Source organism: Hipposideros armiger, unplaced genomic scaffold (genome assembly GCF_001890085.2).
Source record: "Hipposideros armiger isolate ML-2016 unplaced genomic scaffold, ASM189008v1 scaffold_397, whole genome shotgun sequence".
Lineage (NCBI taxonomy): Eukaryota > Metazoa > Chordata > Mammalia > Chiroptera > Hipposideridae > Hipposideros > Hipposideros armiger.
The window spans coordinates 1,170,772-1,193,211 of NW_017731747.1; the positions used below are offsets into that span (position 1 = coordinate 1,170,772).

Consider the following 22,440-nt stretch of genomic DNA (forward strand, 5'->3'; position numbering starts at 1 on the left):
AGTTCTTAACCATCGCGCCACTCGGCCGGCCCGTGAGTAACCTCTTTGTAATCAGTATATTAAAGGTTATCTGAAGCTAAGCAGTTCTCTCTCAAAAAGAGATCTTCACTGTTCCAGCAGGAACCTTATAGCCACCTGCCAGAGCTGTTGTAGGAGGGATCCCTAGGCAGACAATATTCTAAAGAATCTCCACTTTGTATGCTCCTGTACTGCTCAGGAGTGCTGCTGCCTGCACTGACCAAGGATCTCCAATGAGCCATGGTCTCCCTGAGCAGCCACCCCTACCAGAGAGTTTATACATTAGGAAGGCAGATACGGAGAAGTGAGGTGCTGTGTGAGGGCCCCTCTCAGCCCAAAGCCCATGGTCTGAACCAGACTCTGCCTACACCTCTATCTCCAGCCCTCGGGCATCCAGATTCAACACGCATGCACTTATCATTATCACTTAAAAAGTTATGATTTTTAAAAATCTCAATATGGCTAATCTGTGCTCTTATCTCGGACAGGGGGTCATGACTCACTACTCTGGAAATTCCTGGGCTCCTGCTGCTTATTTACAAAACCACATCTGTCACCCACAGCATCAGGGGGTTGGTTCCATGAAATTCAAGGCTTCTCAAGATGATCAGAAGGACTTTTCCTGAGAAACTCATGGACTCATGGGTACCCTGGTGGTCTGTCCCATCTACAATTGTTTTCTGGTTTCGAAAACCCACAGGGATGGCTTTTGGCTCAGGGGTGGGGGGAGGAAAACTTGTAAAATGAGTATGAGGACAATTTTTCTAATCAACCCCTGTTTAACATTATATCTGCTTTGGGGTACCTCTCTAAATTCATTCATCGTTTTAAAAAGTGATTAATAAAGGATAAAAGAAGGAACTATGAAAAGCATTAGGATTGCTTATGACTTCTCATCTCTCCAAAATACCGAGTACATCATCATTCACGGAGCAGGTTTTCTTAAATACCATGAGATTGTGCCCCACTCTTCTTTCTCATGAAGATACCAAGGTAGAATGGAAAATAGAAATGATTTTCTCGAGGTCACTTAATGAGTCAGTCCTGGAAAAGGATCAGAATTTAGATCTATCCTTTCTGTTCTGAATTTTGTCAAAAGGGTTGGTGTGATCAACTAGTAGAGCACCAAAAGCATAAACTGTAGTTTCTGCAAGGAGGTACAGATTGAGATAAACAGCTTACCTTTAATTTCACTTGAAAATGGAGCTCTTGCACCTAATTTTCATTTAGTTTGCAGATTTTTATCAACTAAGCACTAACTTATTCCACACCTGACACTACACACTTTATATTCTTAAAAGAAAAAAGTCATAAAAGAACTAGCTCTGACTGATTAGATTGCTTTGTTGACAAGGCAGCACAGCAGCTTGATAAGAACAGCTTTTAAAAGAAATTGCACCAAAAAGTGAAAGAGGGAAACTAAAAAAACTAAAAAGGAAAAGTGCTAAGGAGAAGTGTGCCACATGCTCGTGTGCTTTCATTAAGACTGCTTGGGCTAATCTGGGCTGAGAACTTGCTCCCGTTGGATTCAAGGTGGACGCCCTCCCCCGCCCACACACACACCAAGTGTATCATTTTCAGGCTCCACTGAGAATGTACATCACTTCCTCCAGATACTACTTGTTGACCCTCAGTGGCTGATGGCCACTGAGCGCTCATGACACTTGACTGCAATTGCCTGTTTTTTTACTCTCAGCTCAGGGAGAGAAAGGATCATGCTGTCTTGTTCACTGTGGTACTCCCCAGGGCCTGGCCAGACATTAAGTACATTTTGTGGAAAGGATGTTAATGGAAATTACATGTTGGTGAGGCCAAAAGGTGAGTAAGAAGCTTACCCAGAGACCTAGCCAGATGAAGGGACAATGACAGAAACTGGTTTGATGGGATGGCACTTGCCAGCATAAAGGTCTACTAGGTGGCTCTCACTATGTAAACACATTGAGGGATAATCATGCATGGACCTCAAAAACATGAGGCTAAGTGAACGAAGCCAGTCACAAAGAACCAGACAGCATACGGTTCCACTTATATGAAGTGTCCAGAACAGGCAAATCTATGTAACAGAAAATAGATGGGTGGTTGCCTAGGGCTAGGGAGTTGGGAGGATTGGGGAGTGATTGCTAATGGGTACAGTTTCATTTTTGGTAATAAAAATGTTCTAAAATTGCATATGGTGATGGTTGTACCACTTTGTGCCTATACTAAGAATCGCTGAATTGTACACTTTAAGTAGGTGAATTAAATGCTTTGTGAATTCTATCTCAATAAAGCTAGTAGAAAACCTTAAATATACGTTGAGAACCTGAGAGCACTTTTAATACACTAGAAATATTTTACTAAATTAAAAATACTTGATTAATGATAGAAACTCTCATGATTTGCAAGGCAGGTATGACTCATAATAATGCATATGTTAGATGTTGCTTAACAACTGTTGCTGGGGTGGATAAAGAGAGAAACAATTTTCACAGCCACAAAATGTTACTAAGAGAGGGCGAGAGAATAAGCACAGCTAACTGAATTTCACCAAACACTGAAAAAAATAACTGAAATGCATGTGTGAATAATGGTGAGCTGTGCTAGGCACCAGCACCTTCCTTCCCTGCAGGTCAAACAGATGGCTTGGTGATAATCATCCCGGAAACACTGGGCAGCCCAGGGAAGTGAAGAGGCAATGAAAAACTTAGCACCAACTGACTTCATTGATTTGACAAAATTCCCACTTGGCTTCTACCAACCATGATGCTTTTATGGTGGGCTTCACCTTAATTGTACTTCTAAAGTAAATGGAGATTTTACAGAAATACCTTATGGGAAGTTTTACCACCAAGTTTATGTTGTACATACAGGCATACCTCAGAAATATTGCAGGTCAGGTTCCAGACCACCCTAATAAAGCAGGTATCAATAAAGCGAGTCATTATCTTTTTGCTGGTGGAGGGTCTTGCTTCAATTTGTAAAAAATGCAACATCTGTGAAGTGCTCTAAAGTGAAGCGCAGTAAAACGAGGTATGTCTGTAACATCATTATCATCATCAACCAACAGAAAAAATGGTGGTCACACAAATGCAGATGACCAAAACTCAGAGAGAATTCAGACCTCTTGATAAAAAAGTTGTTTTGAAAGTTGCCTGCTACGTAATCCTCTAGCGCAGAAGAGGGCTGGCAACGTTTTTCTGTAAAAGGTCAGATGGTAAATTTTTAGGTTTTGAGGACCAAGAGGCAAAGTCAAAGATATTATATAGATACTTAAAGAGCCACTGAAAATGTAAAAGCCATTCTCAGCTTTGAGTTTGGCCCACAGGCCATAGTCTACTGGCCCTTGTTCTAAAGGTTACAGGTTTTTAAGAGTAATAACTATCAGGTTAGCTTCTAAATCAGGACTCTCTCTCAAACTTACTGAGAGCCAGAAAATAGATGACCAATGCTATCATAACTAATATTTGACAGTCTTTCTGGTATATAAAGTAATTTTCTATAAATTATTTTATCCTCATGGCAACCCTATTAGATAGATTGTGTAAAGATCTCCTTGTCAACCCAGGGTTGATCCCTTAACTGAAAATGCTCTTTTCATTTATATCCTGCTGATTTTCTATTGTCAGCATAAGGTTTCCTCCATTGTGACTAGCAAAAAAGAAGGAAATGTGTGCTGAGAGGGTGCGGAGACTCATGCAGCAACCCCACTATTTAGAGGTTCATTACTATAGGCGATTTCAATGACTGCTCTGGAGGTCTGAAAGCACAGAGGCTCTGCAAAGTGTCACTGTGGCCATTTAGCATCATCTGGTGGGCAAGCTCCACCCACCACCACGAATCTCCTGACAACACTGAGAACCCTCATCATCTCCCAACTCGTCTTCTTTCTCCAGTATCACCTTTTCAACTGATCATTCATATTATGGCCAAAGTAATCTTTCTTAAAAACAAATCTAACTTATTCTCCTACTTAAAAGGTTTCAGTGACTCACAACCTCTTGCAGGACAAAGGAAAAACAACTCTTAGAACCCCTCTGTCCTGGCCTCAGCTTTTTCCCGAGCCTCATCTTTCATTGCTTCCTCCTTAAGGAAACCCTGCGCTTAGGCAAATATAATTACTTCTTGTTTCCACAGCTGTTTGGAGGCCCTGTGCTTTTCCCACAAGGGTCCCGGGGTCTGAAATGCCTACCTTGGTGTTGGCCTTTTCAAGATCCCCCTCAACCACACAAGGCTTTGCTGAATCCTTCAGAGAAAAATGGGACTCTAGTTTTGCTGCATACAAACTCCAATAGAAACCTAGCACTTAGTATTGACTAATCTATCTTCCTCTAGTAAGCTACAAAGTTCTTGAAGGTCAGGGCAGTGTCACTTACTGTCTCAGGGCTGTGCACTGCAGCAGAACCCAAAGAGACATAAATAAGGAAAACACACAGCTCCTGTCCTTCAAGAGCTCATATACTACTTGATGAATGAATAAAACACAACCTGTGCAAAGTTATGTAATGGCCCTGACAGTGGAAACATAACCCGCAGCTGCAAGTACCAAAATGACTCTCCGATGTCACCAGCCAGCAACTCTGTTCGGGGAAGAGGACTGACTCTTGAGAGCCAGAAGCTGCTGAGAGTAGAGTTAAAATGTATCTAACATGCTGCCCCTATATAAATTTACAGAAGAACGGGAAAACTAAGGGTGTGGAGGGAGGTGAGAAATATAAGTAAGAAACTGCAGCATTACGTAGTAAACTCAGTTTTTATTACTGAGAGTTCATGTGACAATTATCCAAGAGCTTTGGAGCAGTAACTACTGTGGGAGTGTCCAGAAAGATCACATCACTGTGCTTGATGATGAACTTAAGGACCCTGTACACCTACCCTGTCAGCATTCTGGTCTCAAGCACCAGATGAAGCAAGGTCAACAGAGTCGGCACACTGTTCATAGTCCTTCAAAGCCATGGGATTTGTATATGCTACAGAGCATATTAAAATGTTGTCAGCAGTAAGACGTCATAGTTGACTTTAAAGAACGCAGATGTGACTACCACAGTGATGTCCTAGAATGATGCCAGCTGATTCAAAGAGAAGTGGAGCGCCTTTTGCTCCGCTCCCATTCCATGCATTACTTCTTAATGTGTCGCATTCCCACTGGAACGCCTTTCAAAAGTAAACCAATTCTTGCTGAGTCTACTCGACTTTTCCTAGTCATTATCTATATTCTCATCTTGGCTTTTTTTGTGGGGGTGGAAGTGGCATCTGAATATGTTGAACACCCCGTCTCCCACTCTCCCTGAAATATTCTACTCTCCAGTCTCCCTTGCTACTGAACTTCCTTGGTTTTCTCCTCGTCCCCCTGGAATTCCTTCCCTTCCTCCTCTTTGCACTTTCTAAACATGGGTCTCGGGCTATCTTTGATGGTTTGCTTCACACTTGTCCTCACAGAGGATGTCGGTAATACTTTCCAGCCATGACTATTCACCCAGCTTCAGCACATTAGGTAATTCTGTAAGTATTTATTGTACACATTTAGTCATTAATTCCCCAAATATGTGAGTTCCTACTATGTGCCAGGCATTGTTCACAAGCTGGAGATACAAAGAAAAAAAGTCTCCACCCACCCCAAGAGACACTATTGGTGGAGACAGGGAGGTAAATCAATAGAGAGGGGCAGGAGTGGCGAGTGCCATGAAAGAGACACCCAGGGGGCTACAGGAACAGAGAGAGGATCAGATCTGCCTGGGAGGTGGAAAAGGCTTCCCCGACGAGTGATGATATTTGAAGGGAATACTGAAGAGTGAACAGGAGTTAGGCAAGCAAAACCTGTACTGGGGTGGGGCGGGGGGAAGGTGTGGAAGTTGGTATGGGGGAAGTTTGTTTTAGGCAGAGAGAAGGGCACAAGTGAAGGCAAGAAGTGAAAGCAAGCAGGCTACGATAAACTGCAGACACCTCAGCATGGTTAGCTGAGGGCTGCCCATGGGGACGGAGGAGATGTGGCGAAAAAGCAGAACGGGGCCTTGTGTAAGGAGTTTTAACTACCTTGAAAGCTACAGAGGGCTTCTGAAGGATTTTAGTAGACGTGAAACCATCAGATTTGCGTTTTCACGGATAGCACTCTCCTTCCTGGGAGGCAGTATGACGAAGGGCTGAGGCAGAGGCTTTGAACACACTTGAGTTCCAGTCCTGCACCCCCATCAGCAGCTGTGTGTCCCTGGGCAAGCCAGCACCCCCAACCACCAGGGGACAGGAAGGAAAAAGCTGTCACCTGTCAAGGCTGATGTTGGGAATAAATGAGGAGGGACCTGAGTAAGCCTGGGACTAAAGAAATAGTGTGCTCTTCACTCTCCAGCAGAGCAGTCAACGGAAAGTCTCTGGCAGGAGTCCAGGGCCAGGATTCTGAACCTCAGACCTACTGGGGGGCAAGACCAACCTTGGGAAGTGGGGGAGCCTGCCAAGAAGTGGGTAGAGCCACAGACCAAAGGGCATCACAGTTGCCCAGCCGGTATGTACTCTCCAGGAGGGCAGGGATTTTGGTCTGTTTTATTCATTGATGTTTGGGCTGTGCAACCTGGTAGGTCCTATGGTATTCAAAGGATCTGGTGGGGAAAGACACTGCGTGGAGTCCGCAGCAAGTCACAAGGGGACACCCATGACCTAGATCCCTAGGGTCCTGGAGCAAGGGTGTGCACACACAGCAAAGAACTGCAGCTAACCCCTGGGGACAGGAAGTGCCTGGCCATGGACATAAAGTGAGCATGTGGTCAGAAGTGTGAGACCTGCCAAGTTCTAAGGTCAGATGAACCCAAAGAAATCCATCGTCAGATGGAAGTGGTGTATCTAGGGTCACATTGAGCAGGGCCAGAAGGTATAGGTGAGCAGCAGAAACAGGCATGTCAGGCCACCACATTAATCTTCTCTGTTGCATCAAAACCTCTTCCCCAGTTCGCACTTCCTAACGTATGAAGGTGGGTCCGTTATAACCAAGTGACAGAGGAGGAAAATGGCCAAATCTGCTTCATAGATGCGCTGGCTCAGTACATAAGTGAAAGCTGAAAATGGACCGTGGCTGCGCTACAGCTCTATTCAGGGGTGATCTTGAAAGACAGTGACGATGGGACATCCTCCCAATGGACAGAGCCCGGGCAGTGCACCTGGTTATCCACTTGTGTGGAGAGAGTAGTAGTCTGAAGCAATACCATACATGGATTCACTGGATGTGCTAAATGACCTGGTTGGTTGGTCAGGGGACGGGAAGGTGGGGGACAGGGACACCTGAGGAAGAGGCATGTGGATATGGCTAAAGGAATAGGCATGAAGTGTGACACCTGTGTTTTGCTGGTTAATGTCTACCATAGACATCTACCACAGAAGAGGGAGCCAGAATGACTCAGCCGATGGACATCCGCCAGACTCTATCACTGGCCACCCCAACACGGGCACATAAACAGAGAAGCCGTAGTGACAAGGATGGAGGCTATGTATGGGCCCCGCTCTCTAAGGTGAACCTAGCTACTGACAGCAAGAGACCACTACTGAGCCCAGATATACCACCATCCCTCCAAGAGGACCAACAGTAACTGAGAGCCAGCCAGCCAGATGCTACTGGGCCCTTTTCGTTCTAGTAGGGGTAGTATTATGAGCTGAAACGTGTCCCCCTAAAATTCATAGGTTAAAGTCCCTAACCCCCAATGTAACTGTATTTGGAAATAGAACCCTTAAAGAGATAATTACAGTTAAGTGAGTTCATAAGGGTGGGGTCCTAATCCAACAGGACTGGTGCCCTTCTAAGAGACACCAGGGGCATGCTCTGAGAAAAGGCCATGTGAGGACACAGCAAGAAGGTGGTCGTCTGCGAGCTAAGCAGAAACCCCTCTAGAAACTAACCCTGCCAGTACCTTGAGCTTGGACTTCTAGCCTCCAGAACACTAGGGGGGAAAAATTCTGTTGTTGAAGCCACCCAATCTTTGATTTGTTATGGCAAGTTGAATTGACTAATATAGGCAGCAATTAATTTTAACTGGAATTGATACCAAGGTTATAGATCTGTATGCCTTGCCTCTCAACCAGTACTGCTCTCTGTGGGTTGACAGAATGCTTGACCTACTGACCAGGGTTCTAAATAAGATCACATCAGACCACAAGGCCCACATCCAGCAAAGTGGCATAACAGTGGCAAGACCGTGGAATACATGGACCCTCTCATATACCAGGAGCTGCCAGCTCGCCAGACTAATGAGACAGTCAGCTGAAGCTGTGAAATACCAATGTGGAGATGATACTTGCAAGGATGGCACGCCAGGTGCTAACATGAAGCATAAACCCTAAATCAGCAACCATTATATGGGTGCTGTGTCCTCAATAGGACGAACACACCGATCTTGGGAATAAGAGGCAGAAGAAGTGACCCTAATTACCCTCCCTCCCAGTGACCTGCTTGGGAATCTGGGCTTCTTGCTCCTGAAACTCTAGATTCCATGGGTTCACGAGCTTGGCTCACAGGAGAGGGCCACTTCCATCAGGAGACAAAGCAAGAATGCAGTGACATTTTAAGGTACAGTTGTTAACCAGTCACTCTGGGCTCTTGTGCCAAAAACCAGCAGACAAGGAAAGGCGTCATTATCTTGGCAGGAGTAATTAACCCTGGTCATCAGGAAAAGGTATGGCGAGGGGCACAAAAAGGGGGAGGGCGGACACGTGCGGCACCCAGGTGATCCACTAGGGCATCTCTTGGTACTCCCTTGCCCAATTTTCACAGTAAATGGAAAAATGGACAAGTGCAGCAGACACAGCCTGAGGAGGGCCTGGTGACCAGGGACTCAGACTGCATAGGGTTGGGGGTACACATCACTTCCCAAAGTTAACCTTCTAGCCAAGAGTGAGGGGAATCTCGAATGAACAGGAGAGGAGGGAGATGATGATCACTGTGACCTTGATTCCAGCCTCAGTAGAAGGGAATGTAATGGGTCCCACTAACTTTCCAAGGTAAGAACCTTGGAGGAGCTGCTCCGAGAACATGTAAACTAAGAAGCTGCAAGCCGCCAAGGGTGGGTGCTCCGGTCCCGCCCGCTTCCCTCACTTCCCTCAGAACTGAAGTGCTCAACCTTCCCGCTGCGAGGGGTATCAGCACCTGAGCATTCTCAAGGACACGCCCCCTGTGGACGGCGTGCACTGGCAGCGCAAGATCTGCAATCTGCATCCCATGACTGGTTGGTGGAGGTTTCGGCTCCTTGTCTGAATCTGGGACAACTCATCTGGGCTCTGCCCACTTCACAGCTCTCTATGAGATCAGCCTTTTCTGTCACTGTTGTTCCAAGCCCACCTCTGTCCTTCACCAACCTTCCCTCAAAGACGCTGATCCTGACAGTGTTCTTGATGCCAGCTTGAGACATACAACTTCTCTGCCTTGTTCGTGAGCACAAGGCCCGTAGCTATCTAAATGGGGAATCTCCTCTCAGTATTTCTTCCCAAGGTTGCTCAGTAGATTTGGTTCCCCCCAATCGCTCTTCTGACGTAGGTGAAATGGTGCTGTCATCGGTCTATCTATCCCATTATCTACTCCAGAACCTCAGAATCCTACCCTCCTTTTTCTCTCCCTTATAGCTCTGTTCCTTCTACCTGGAAAATAGTTATACTCACCATTACTCAGTTTTTCAGACACTGGTCATCCTAAATTCTCTTACTTTTCATTCTTCCCTCTGTTTCCTTGAAAAATCTACTGCCTCCTCCTGCTAAATGTAAGGCTTTGTCTATAGCCAATGTTCATCTTAAATATAATTCTCTGACATGACTCATCTAGCACCTTGTTTTCATCTCTCAACCCTACACGGTTGACTCCATGATCTACACCTGCAGCTTTGACCTCTCTAAGAGAGATGTCTGTCTTCAATATTTAACTACATCATGGGTACCTTTATTGTATGTTCCAGAACAACCTTCACTTCTTTCTTTCACCTGCAGACTCAGCCTATTGATAAGGAGCCCCCTTCTTCCCACCCCAGATATAAACTCTGGAACCCACATCTCCAATGGGACACCAGGGATGGCACACTTGATTTCACTCTCCAGACCATTATAAGGTCTGCAGCCCTACTTCTCACACCCAGTGCAGGCAGGAGATAGGGAGATGGCAAGAAAGAATGGCACAGGGCCGGCTGGGAGGCTCAGTTGGTTAAGAGCGTGAGCTCTGAGCAACAGGGTTGCTGGTTCGATTCCCACATGGGCCAGTGGCTGCGCCCGAGTTGAGCTGCTGCTGAGCTGCTGACAGGCGGCCTGATGGCTCAGTTGGTTAGAGTGCATGCTCTTAACAACAAGGTTGCTAGTTCAACTCCCACTTGGGATGGTGGGCTGTGCACCCGCCCCGTCCCCCGCAACTAGATTGAAAGCGGCGACTGGGCTTGGAGCTGAGCTTGCGCCCTCCACAACTAAGATTGAAGGACAACAACTTGACTTGGAGCTGATGGGTCCTGGAAAAACACAAGTTCCCCTTCCCCAACACTGTTCCCTTCCCCAATTCCCCAATAAAATCTTAAAAAAAAAAAAAAGCTGGTAAAACTAAGAGGACCCAGATCAGAAAACAGCTCCAGTTATATTAAAAAAGAAAGAAAGAAAGAAAGAATGGCACTCTCTCTCATACCCCAGAGGGTAAAGAAGAGGAAAGAAATGAAGAGCCCACTGTGCTGGATCAGAGAAGTTCAAAATAAGATCAGGTATGAGGTAGCCTGACATATAGTAACCCTTGAAAGACAAGTGTGTTGTCAGCATGTTTAGATACAGTAATTTATTGTAGATAAATGCTCAATATTTCCTGATGATTGATGACAAGGCTAAGCAAACACAGCATTTATTTGATTTACTCATTGGTTGTTCCCTTGAAAATTTTCTTACCTTCATATTCTTTCCATTTCAACCAAAGAAAATCAAGAAGTTTTACATTTGCTCTTCACTCCAAGCACGTGATAATAAGCTTTTTAACAGGAAGACACTGTGGCTTTTACAAGATTATAAAAACAGATAAATATCTCGTCTTGTTAACTAGGTTGGGTTTCTCTAAGAAATAATGCTTATCTAATAGAAGTGGAACAAGAATGTCCAGTTTGACCAGTCTTTCAGTGGTAATTAAATTTTTTTTTTAACCTTAAAAACAAAAAAACTAAGTATAGTCACTAACAGACACCTACATTTTATTTGGAAACACATCAAAATATCCACGTTGCAAAGCACAGAAATAAAATGTAGTCTCTACCACACATGCAGTCACAAGAGGAAAAGTTTCCTTAGGCTACTGAGTATCTTAAATGATCATTATGACTGTTTACCTGCTGCTGTCTTTGTCTCCTTGCTTGTGCAAACTGAGAAAGCATCAACTGCCGATCAAGCAGCTCCATTCTCTGCTGTCGCTGGATGTCCACTGTGGCCCCCATCCCGATTCTGGCTTCGGTGGTGGGCTCTGAAGATGAGAAGATGGGTTCAAGCGTCCAAGAAAAGAACTTTGCCATCCAGTTGGGGATGCAGAGCACCTGATGAATCTGTAACACTTTGCTGTGGTAGCAGACACCGGAAATCTAAAAGGAAAAAGTCCAATTGGATTGTTTAAATGTAATAAAAATTTAAAGAACATAGTAAACATAGATATATCAATAACCACAAAATACTTCAGGTGGTATGTTTCTTTTAGCAGTGTCAGGTCATAATCAAGACTCCTACCAAGTTGCAGAATACTAAACAGTACAAATCAACATAAAAATTAATTTGCTCAGTAAACAAATTTGTTTTTATTAAGTTAGGAGAGATAGCAAAACCCTAATCATTTTAACACTCAAATTACTGGTAAAATATTTTAAAAACAATGTTTTCATTTTTTAAAAAAGCCATAAAAGATCTGATTATCAAAACACTTTCACACTGTATTAACTCTGTGGTTTTCTTATTGGCATATGGCCATGAGAGAGAGATATTGGCGGAAAACAGCTCTGATGTTCCATGAGGTGGCCCACACATATCATAAATTTATCAGAAAATACAGACAATCTAAAATTTACATAGTGTTTGAACAAAATTTTCAAGCATTGGTTTTTCTAGATTTTAAAATCTTCATCAATAGTAATGAACAATTCTGTTTACAAACAAGCCTATTTTTCATCTTTAAGGTAATTTATGTGACAAGAGAAGTCTAAAGACATTCTATAGCAGCGGTTCTCAACCTGTGGGTTGCGACCCCTTGGGGGTCGAACGACCCTTTCACAGGGGTCGCCTAAGACCATCGGAAAACAAAAAGATATTTACATTACGATTCATAATAGTAGCAAAATTACAGTTATAGAGAGTAGCAACGAAAATAATTTCATGGTTGGGGGTCACCACAACATGAGGAACTGTATTAAGGGGTCGTGTCATTAGGAAGGTTGAGAACCGCTGGTCTATAGTTTTCATGGTAAAAATGAGTATGGCTATTCCTTTGTAAAAAAAAAAAAAAGTTTATTTTTTAAAATTTGATTCTTAAGATAAGAAGTTATTCATACCAAATCAGAGCATATTTGACAACTTTCTAATAGGAGAAAAGTACACTTTAATGTTTTATTAATAAAATTAATTAATTAGGCAAGAGTTTATGGCGCATCTGCCATATACCAGGCACATATTCTAGGCACTTAGTATAGGAGAAGCCAAGGTCAACAAGGTCTCACTCTTATGAGGTAATAGATGTCAACATGGAGAATAGACAGTAAACAAGCAAACACATAAAACAACTACAGACAAGCTCTATAAAGAAAATAAAGTGACTTAGAGCAGGGACCTTCATTAGGTCAGGGAAGCTTCAGAGAAAGTGACACTTGAGTGAAGATCTTAAGGGCAATGAGGTGCCAGTGATTGGAAGGATTGGAGGAAGGACATTTCAGACAGAACAAACTGCAAATGCAATGACGGAATGAGCTTGGGAGTATCTATTAGAAATCTTAGTGGAGATAGCAAGTGGGTAGTTGGATATATAAATCTAAAACTCAAGGGAAAAGTAAGCCAAGATGAAGATTTGAGAGTCACTGGCATTCGATGGCATTTAAAGCAATGGGACTAGATGAAATAATGATAATAATAGAAGAGAGAAGAGGACTTACTTAGCATTGATTCCAGAGTACACCAATATTTTGGGGGACACAGTAGGAGAAGCCAGGAGAGAAATCTGAGAAGGGGCTGCCAGTGAACAGAAGGAAAACTGGGAGAGTTTAGTATCAGTGGAATTAAGAGAACAGTGTTTTAAGGTGGGAATACCAGTCATCGATGTTTAATGCAGTCCAGAGTTCAAGAGTGACAGAGAGGAAAATGACTACCGATTTGGCAAAGTGGAGGCCTTTGATGACCTTATGAGAACAGTCGGGGGCACTGATGGGAGCAAAAGACAGACTGGAGTAGGCGAAAGGGTGAATGATAGAAGACTTTTGGTTTCAAACAATTTCCATGCCACTTATTTCAAAAATATTACAAAACAACAAAGAAATTGAAAACAGAAACAAACTCTACATCCGATGAAACCAGAAAGCATCTGTAATCTTGAACCACACCAACAAAACGGAAAACACACTATGTAGTTAGAAATCACTTAGCATATGGGAAGAAGGTCAAATCCAAATGCCAGCAAGAGGACAGGAGCTGGGACAGGCTCAGAGCTCAGAGGCACCAGCTGTGGTGGGAGGCAGCAGGGGAGTGGAGGGTTCTAACTCTGTAAGAGGCAGCACCATTTCCTCCCTGTGCTCAGCACAGCCCCTATCGACTCTCTCTCCTCTACAGCAAGACGATAGCGCTCTGCAGGGCAGGGATCAAAGAGGCTCGGAAGCCAGGAGAGCGGCCCAGAGGGGAGGCCTGGGGCTCTGTACAGACAGATGCCACACAGACTGAGAGGTCCTCAGTGCGCGTCTCCTACAGCTTCCAGAAGACAATGGAGGGACTATGGGGAGCGGGACTAGATTTCAAGAGATAATAGCTGAGAGTTTTCCAGAATTAATAAAGAATATAAATCTTCAGATTGAAAACGTAAGAGTTCCATGAAGGAAAATAAAACGAAATTTATATCTAGATAGAGTCATTGTAGTGAAACAAAAAAATCCTTAAAAGTTACCAAAGATCAAGTTCAGACTGCCTAGAAAGGTAAAACAATTAGCTATCAGCAGATAACAGCAAAAACAACTATAAGATACCTAGGAATAAAACAAAAAATATGTAAGACCTTTATAGACAAAACCAAAAAACTACATAAAGGCACATTAAAAAATAAACAAAAACAACAACCCCAAAACAACCCTAGTAATAAATATAGATACCACATTCACGAATGGGAAGATGCAAAATAGTTAAGACACTAATTTTCACCAAATTAATATATAAATTCAATATAATTAAAAATAAAATCTTCACAGGGTTTTTTGTTTTGTTTTGTTGTTAGAACTTAAATGCCAGTCCTAAAATTCATATGGAATACTTAAGGTTTAAATTTTAAAAACATAATGTTGGGAGAAAGAAGCCAGACACAAAGATTGCATACATTATGATTCCACTGCTGTAAGCGGATCAATCTGAACTAGATATCGAGTGGGAAACCACAAAGCAAAGCATGAAGGTGATGATCGTATGTCCCAGGAGAGCAGTTACAGAAGGGATGGGCTTTGGGAGCTGGCAGTGCTCTGGTCTGCGTGGGGTCATATGGGCGTGTTCACTTTACAGTGATTTGTTCGGCTTCATGACATTTGTAGTTTATGTACATTTGATATGTGTCACATATTACAATAAACATGTTTACAAATACAGAATAAAGGATCCAGAATGGCCAAGGTAATTTTAAAGAAGCATAATAAAGCCTATCAGATTTCAAGATGTGCTACAAAGTTTGAGTAATTAAAATTGTGTAGTTTTTCTGTAGAGCTTACATCAAATAGATGTAAAGAGCAAGAGCATAGAAGCAGGCTTCTCAGTACAAGGGCACCTGGTATACAGCAGAAATGGGTAAATTAGAGGGAAAATGATACACAAGCTATAAGGAGAAAGACAAAACAGGTCCCTTTCATGACACTATACATATAAACTCCTAATGGATTAAGGACAAAATAGAATTTACAAAACTGTACATTTTTCCATACAAAATACAGAAGGACTGGCACTGGGATGGGGACATTTTTTAAAATAAAAAACATAAAGCACAAAATATAAAAGAAAACATAAATTTATTATTTTACAATTTAAAAGTTATGGTATGCCAAAAGTTACCATAAATGAAGTGAAAAGACAAGTCAGAGCCTGGGAGAAGGTACTTAGAATTCTTGTAGTGAACAAAGGTGGTATTCATAACGTATAAAGAAACTCTATAACTTTATAAGCAAAAGACAATCAACCCAATTTGAAAGGGAGATGAAACGGCAATTACAGAAGAGGAAATTCAAATGGCCAACAAATAGATGAAAAGTTGTTTATTCTCATCTGTTTTTAGGGAAATGCAATCTAGAATGAACAATGATAAATATAATAAGTGGCAAAAATTGAAAAGTCTGATATCAAGTTTTGGTGAGGATGAGGGGAACTGAGAGCTTTTAACATGGTTCTGAGGGAAGGTAAAGTGGTACAAGCACCCTGGAGAGCAATTCTACAACAGCCTTCCCTTGGTATCTGAAGGGGGATTGGTTCCACGATCCCCATGAACACCAAACTCGGAGTATGTGCAAGTTCCTTATCTAAAATGGTGTGGTCTCACTTATATGTGAATCTAAAGAACTGAATAAACGAGAAATGTAAACAGAAATAGTCTCAGAGACACAGAGGAAAAACTGAGGGTTGCTAGTTGGGAGGGGGCGGGGATGAAGGAGAAGGGGAAGGGACGAGACAATACAAATTGGTAACTGCAATATGGCCTCAGGGATAGAAAAGACAATCTGGGGAATAAATCAATAATGTCGTAAACATTTTTTAGGGGGCCAGGCGGACTCATGTCTTGTTAGGAAGACCTCTTCATAGACGGTGTAGAGGCCTGACCACCGCACTGTATTTCTGAAGCTGATGTTGAATAATATTGTATGTCAACTATAACTACATGTACATATAGTCACAGGACATGGAGTAGAGTGTGGGAATGGAGTCAATGGAATTGTAATAGATAAGTATGATATCGGGGGTGGGAGGGCAGTGGATGGGGGAGGCGGTTTGTTACTTTGTGAGGGGTGTAAAGGCTAACTATTGCATTGTTCTCTACACCTGAAACTAATAATAAAAACAAATTTTGAACAATAAAAAAAAATAATAAATAAAATGGTGTAGGGTTTGCACATAACCTATATTTATATAGGCCACAGCAGGGTATACTTACACATCATTTCATTCTTGTGGATTCAGTGTAGTGCTCAACATGGCAAATTCAAGTTTTGCCTTTTGGAACATTCTGGGTTTTTTAAAAAAAATATATTTATCTAAGATATGCTTGATCCCCAGTTGATTGAATCACAGATGTGAAACCTGTGGATACAGAAGGCCAACTGTATCCAGCAGAACTGAAGGTATATGCTTTAGGGAATACTCAATTGCAAATGCTATATGTAACAGCTAGGAAACGGAAACCAAGTGTCCCAGTAGAGAGAGAAGTGGCTAAAGAGTGGTTTATTCATCTAATGGAATATAAACAGCAGTTAAAATAAATGCAGTGTACATGTATTAATATGTTTTTAAAAAGGAATCATATAGCATGCTCATCTTTTTGCAAAATTTCAAAACATAAAATATTTACTGTTTATGGACACATAAGTAGTAAGTACAGAACCATGGAGAGGTAGGACAATCTGTAACAAACATAATTTTTTAAAAAGAGAGGAATTAAATATAGCAAAAAATATAAAATGAACTGGAGGTGAAGAAGTAGAAATTCCTTTTCTGTAGGTCTGGGTAGGAAGGAAAGCAGAAAATGGGGCTGGATAATAATAGCAAACACCAATTTCAAGCTGAAGATAGCAAAGTATTGTTATAAACATAACAAAACATAAAAAAAGTTGATAAAATCAGAACTGTGAAATTTGAATTAACTAAAAAATTAAACATTTTTAGTTTTTAGTCTCCAAGTATCCAGCCATGATTGTGAACTTGTCTATTTCTCCCTTTAGTTCTGTTTGTTTTATCTTCATGTATTTGGAAGCTATTGGCACACCAACATTTATAAATGACCCTTTAATCGTAACAAAATATCTCTGTTTTTATTAATACTCATAATGAAGTCTATTCTGTCTGATATCAATATGGCCATTTCAGCTGTTTCCATGATATATTTTTCTTCACCCGTTTACCTTCAACCTTGTTTGTGTCTGTTTAAATTAAAGTGTGTCTTATAGATAGCACGTAGCAGTTTTGTTTTTAAATCCAGTCTGACAATCTTGGAGGCCTTTTGATAGAAGTGATTTATAGTTGGTTTTGTTATTTGGCTTCTTTTTGTCTCACCTCTTTTTTGTTCTTTAATCCTCTTTTTCCTACTTTCTTTTGTGTTAAATACTTTTTAGTATTTTATTTCAATTCATTTATTTATTTTTTTTTAAAAAGCAATTATCTCATGGCATTTTTTCCTTGGGTTTGCTCTAGAGATTACAAAATGCGTCTTTAATTTATCACAATGTGCTTAGAGTTAATACTGAATTAATTCAAGTAAAATATAGGAAGCTTGCAAGAGTATAATTCCATTTAACGTCACCCTCATCCACTGTGCCACTTTTTCATCTGATATGTTGTACCTATATACCTAATAAACTCATCTTTGGAATTAGGAAAAAATAATGAAAATGCATAGTTGTTGCCTGTACTTAAGGAGGTCACAATTTTGTAGGGGTTCTTAATCTTTTTTTTTGGGGGGGTGAGGTGGGGAGTAGGTCATATATTCCTTTAAGAAACTGATAAAAGATTTTCAATTTCCTGCCCATGTTTATTCTACCCCTGCCCCCACCATCATGTACACACTTATAAAATGGTGTATTCAATTTTAGTAAGACCATCCTATGAAGAATTAAAGATCTCCTATCCAGTAATACACAAATACACTACTGTAAATTCTGGCAGGGATAAAATAGGGCTTTTGTGCTAATTTGCTGAAATTTCAACCCTAAGGGCTTCTTCCTATTCCAGAATGTGCACTCTGGAAGGGGAATAATTGTGGTTGGTTTTGATCCCTGTTTGGCCTCTGCGGCTAGAACAACGCCTGACACATGTTAACTACCGTATAAGTATTTGCTAGGAGAATCGCAAATGAATGAAAGCTCCACAAAAATACATGTTATCTTAGATTCTTTAAAAGGAAATTGGAAAGTTGCCAGTAGACACATTTTTTAGGTTCTAAGTTTATACTTTCCCATATGACAAACAGTTAGAGTTCACCTGTCCATCCATACCTCTGGTACACCAACCAGCTTGACCTCAAGTTGTCAAATAAATAAAGTGTTATTATAAAATGTTTTAGGTATTCACAAAGGAGTAAAATATACAGAGTTTAAAGAGTTCAGTTTTCTATAAATATTTGATAATCACACCACTTTAGTCTATGAGAAGATGGGATAAGCATAAGTATATTAAATTTACCTAAGTTATACCTTACTACCATAAGCTTCAAGAGAGTATCGCTTGCTATTATACTACCTTACATTTACACATTACTTCTAACTTAAATTTCTATGATCTCATAAACCCTTCTCATAGTGGGAGTCCTGAATGAGAGTTTTCAGCGAAAAAAGAGACTTTAAAAATAGACCATTTGCTCAGATTTGCATGTCACGCCAAGAGAAACTCTAATGAAGGGGGTCTGACAGGCTTCAGTGCCGGGAAGCCCAAGGTCAAGCCAAGAGGCCCAATGACAAGGGAAGAAGCAGTAGCAGAGGTCTTGAACAGGCCAGGAGTCAGGTCCAGGATGAGGAGATACAGTGAAAAGGAATAAGCAACGTGTGTCTGGGAAGGCCAGCTAGTGCTGGAATCAGAGCATTCAAGCAGCAGGGACCAGGAATCCCCCGCTAGGGAAATGGGCCCAGAGGTCAGGCAACCAGAACCAGAGAGCACTATGGGCCACATGCCGTTAACAGCCTAGGCAAAAGAGCTAGGCCATGGCTCTGGGTGAGAGCTAGGCGCTCCCCATAAGCCGGCAGGAGAAGCCATGACTTCATAAATCTAACAGAATGCAAAACAACAGAAAATTGTTTTCTTTTAGGCCATTAATAAACATGGACATCAATTACACATTTATTCCAATTTTTCAGATTATTAGTCCTTTTAGAAAGGGAATTATGACGTAATGCTCATCAAGCAAACAAAGAAATTTAATTTGTTGGGTAGAGAACATGTGAAACACTCTTGACTATAGAGTGTAAACCTCATCTGTCCTCTGGTCTTGTTTAGTATTAGCATGAAACCACAGTGAGCAAAGGTGTGAAACCATGAACTTACAATGACACCAGGTGTTTGTTGATTTCTTTCTCCAGCCAACTGTGGCTGAACAAAAACCTCCAAAGCCAACAGCACTGCCAGGGTCCTTGGGAACCACAACCCTAACATTCAAGAAACCTATCATCCAGTGGTGTATTAGGACAAACACAAGAGGCTACTTTCCCTTCACAAGACAGGGACGAGCCAAGTGAGCAAACGTCCCCTCTCACCTGGACCCCTTTATACAGACTTCATTTGCACTCAAGTCCTGAGGAAACCAGACCCAATTAGGCCTCATTTATTTATTCAACACATATTTACTGAGTATCTACTACGGGTGTGTTCTATCCAGGATGTGTTCTCAACACTGGGATACAGCAGGAGCCAAAACAGAGATCATCTCTGCTCTTATGGACCTTACATTTTACTATTCCCTCTTCTTTACCGGAAAATGTAAAAGAAAGAACGAACTTTGGAAATTACATGTTTTAAAAGAATATATATGCAAATAGGGATGCCCAAAGTTATTTCTGCCACTTGTGATTAATTATGAAATGGTTCCTTCATGACAGACAGAATCATGTGGCTTTAGCACTTATTGAGTCTTACTATCGTGTTCTTTGTCAACTTCAAAAGTGATTCAGATGAACTCCCTCTAGCTCTCTTATCTCTTATATCATTTTGAAGGATCCAATTAAAACACTGGATATCCTTCTGATTCTTGAGAAGCTGAGTTGGAATACGAACAGATTAGACTGATTACAGATTATTTGTTTCTAAAAAATTGTCTTGGAAACCTGCTCTAAGCTTTTATTTTTGGAAAACCACGCATCAGGATTAGGTAAACTGCACAAAGCAGAAAACCGAAAATAACAGTGGCTTAAATACAACAGAAGTATATTTCTCCCTCATGTTCAAAAAGCTCCAAACATCATAACTGCAGTATGGAGAAGAAAATAAGGAAGAACAAAAGGATAAAAGGCTACCTTAAGGAGCCTTCCCAGTAATCCCACCAATGAGTATATTACAGTTTACTGGTCAGGATGCCAGAATGCCAGGATTTAGTCTGAGGCTATACCTAGACGCAAAGGAAACTGGGAAATTTAATCTTTTAGTTGGACACACTGCTGATGCAAATAAGATGAAAGTCCTGTTTCTAAGGAAAAAATACTCCAGGAAACAACTACAGTCTCTAGCACATGAAAAAAGCCTTAATTGGGTGCTTAAATGTAAATACTTTTTACTATACCTTTTAACAAGAAGAGCATTTCCCTTTAAAATTATATTCACTTTCATAAGCTGATTCAACAAACTAAAAACTAAGGGGGAAACAGGCTACATTGAAATTTGTTTCTTACATTAGACTAAAAATAAACTAAAAATGAATGTGAAGATACAATGATTTATGCATTTATAGGTATAGATTCAACAGTGAAAAACTCAATGCTTTCTAGAACAAGGAACAAGGCAAGGATGCCTATTCACCATTTTTATTTAACATTGTACTAGAGGTCTTAACTAGTGCAATAAGGCAAGAAAAATAAAAGTCACAGATTATTATACTCTGGTTTCTCTTTAGAGTGTATAAATCTTTCACCTCTTACTAAAGATTTCCATGGTAGAAGAATAGTTATGAGTTTTTAACCAATTTTTTGAGGCCTCATGTTTTCATGAGGCTAATTAAAAATTAAAAGAAAAAAAGTCACAGATTAGAAAGTAAAACATATATATATATATAGAAAATCTATTTCCTGATGACATGATCATGTATACAGAAAACCCTAAGGAATCCACAGAAAAGCTACCAGAAATAATGAACAAATTTAGCGAATTGCAGGACACAATAGCAATATACAGAAATCAACTGAATTGCTATACACTAGCAACAAACAATTAGAACAAAATTATAAAAACAACTCCATTTAAAATAGCATCAAAACCCCACAAACACTTAGGAACACATTTAACAAAAGATTGCAAAGGGGAATTAAAGAGTTGCTAAATAAAAGTTGAGATATACCATATTCATGGATTGGAAAACTCAATACTGTTAAAAAAGCTTATATTAGTTATCTATTACTGAATAACAAATTATCCAGAACTCAGTGGCTTAAACAATAAGTATTTATTGTACACATAGTTTATAGGGGTCAGGGATCTGGAGGCAGCTAAGTGGGGTGGTTGTGGCTCAAGGTCTCTCAGGAGGCTGCAGTCAAGATGTCAGCCTATTTACATTCATCTGGAGGCTTGACTGGAGCTGAAGGATCGGCTTTCAAGGTGGCTCAAAAATATAACTGGCAAGTCAGTGCTGACTGTTGGCAGGAGGCCATAGTTCTTTGACATGTGGACCTCTCCACAGGACTGCTTTCAGTGTCCTTATGACAGGTAGCTGGCTTCCCCCAGATACAGCGATCTCAGAGGGAGCAAGGCAGAAGCAGCAGTGCCATTTTATGACGTGCCCTCTGGAGTCACACTGCATCATTTCTGCCATATTCTATTCATTATAACTGAATTGCTAAGCATAGCCCACACTCTAGGAGAGAAGAATTAAGCTCCATCTCTTGAATAAAACAATTTGTGGGCATATTTTAAAATTATCACAATGTCAAGCCTCCTCAATTAACCTATAATTTCAATGCAACCCCAAGCAAAAATCTTAACTTTTTTTTCTTTTCTGAAATTACAAGCTGATTTTAAAATGCATATGGAAACTCAATGTTCCCAAAATAGCTAAACCAGTTTTGAAAAAGAGGTACAAAGTTGGAAGACTTATATACCTGATTTCAAGACTTACAATAAAGGAAAAGCACTCAAGACAGTATGATATATTGGTATAAGGATAGACAATTAAGTCACTGGGATAGAAAAGAAAGTCAAGAAATAGATCCTTGGGCTGGCCGAGTGGCGTGTTGGTTAAGAGCTGGCTTGGGATGCCAGAGGGCCCAGGTTCGGATCCCACATATGAGGGCCAGTGACACTGCCCTCTACAGCTAAGATGCTGAACAACAGCTCAACCTGGAGCTGGGCTGCCGTGAG

At 41.1% G+C, this 22,440-nt stretch overlaps 1 protein-coding gene across 1 annotated transcript in view; it reads right to left on the reverse strand.

Annotated features, from left to right (window-relative positions):
- UBAC2 (UBA domain containing 2) overlaps positions 1–22,440 on the reverse strand; it is a 172,234-nt gene that overhangs the window by 24,595 nt on the left and 125,199 nt on the right. The window contains exon 7 of the mRNA XM_019663688.1: positions 11,304–11,549. Within this exon, the coding sequence (XP_019519233.1) occupies positions 11,304–11,549 (246 nt within the window). The remainder of the gene's footprint in view (positions 1–11,303; positions 11,550–22,440) is intronic.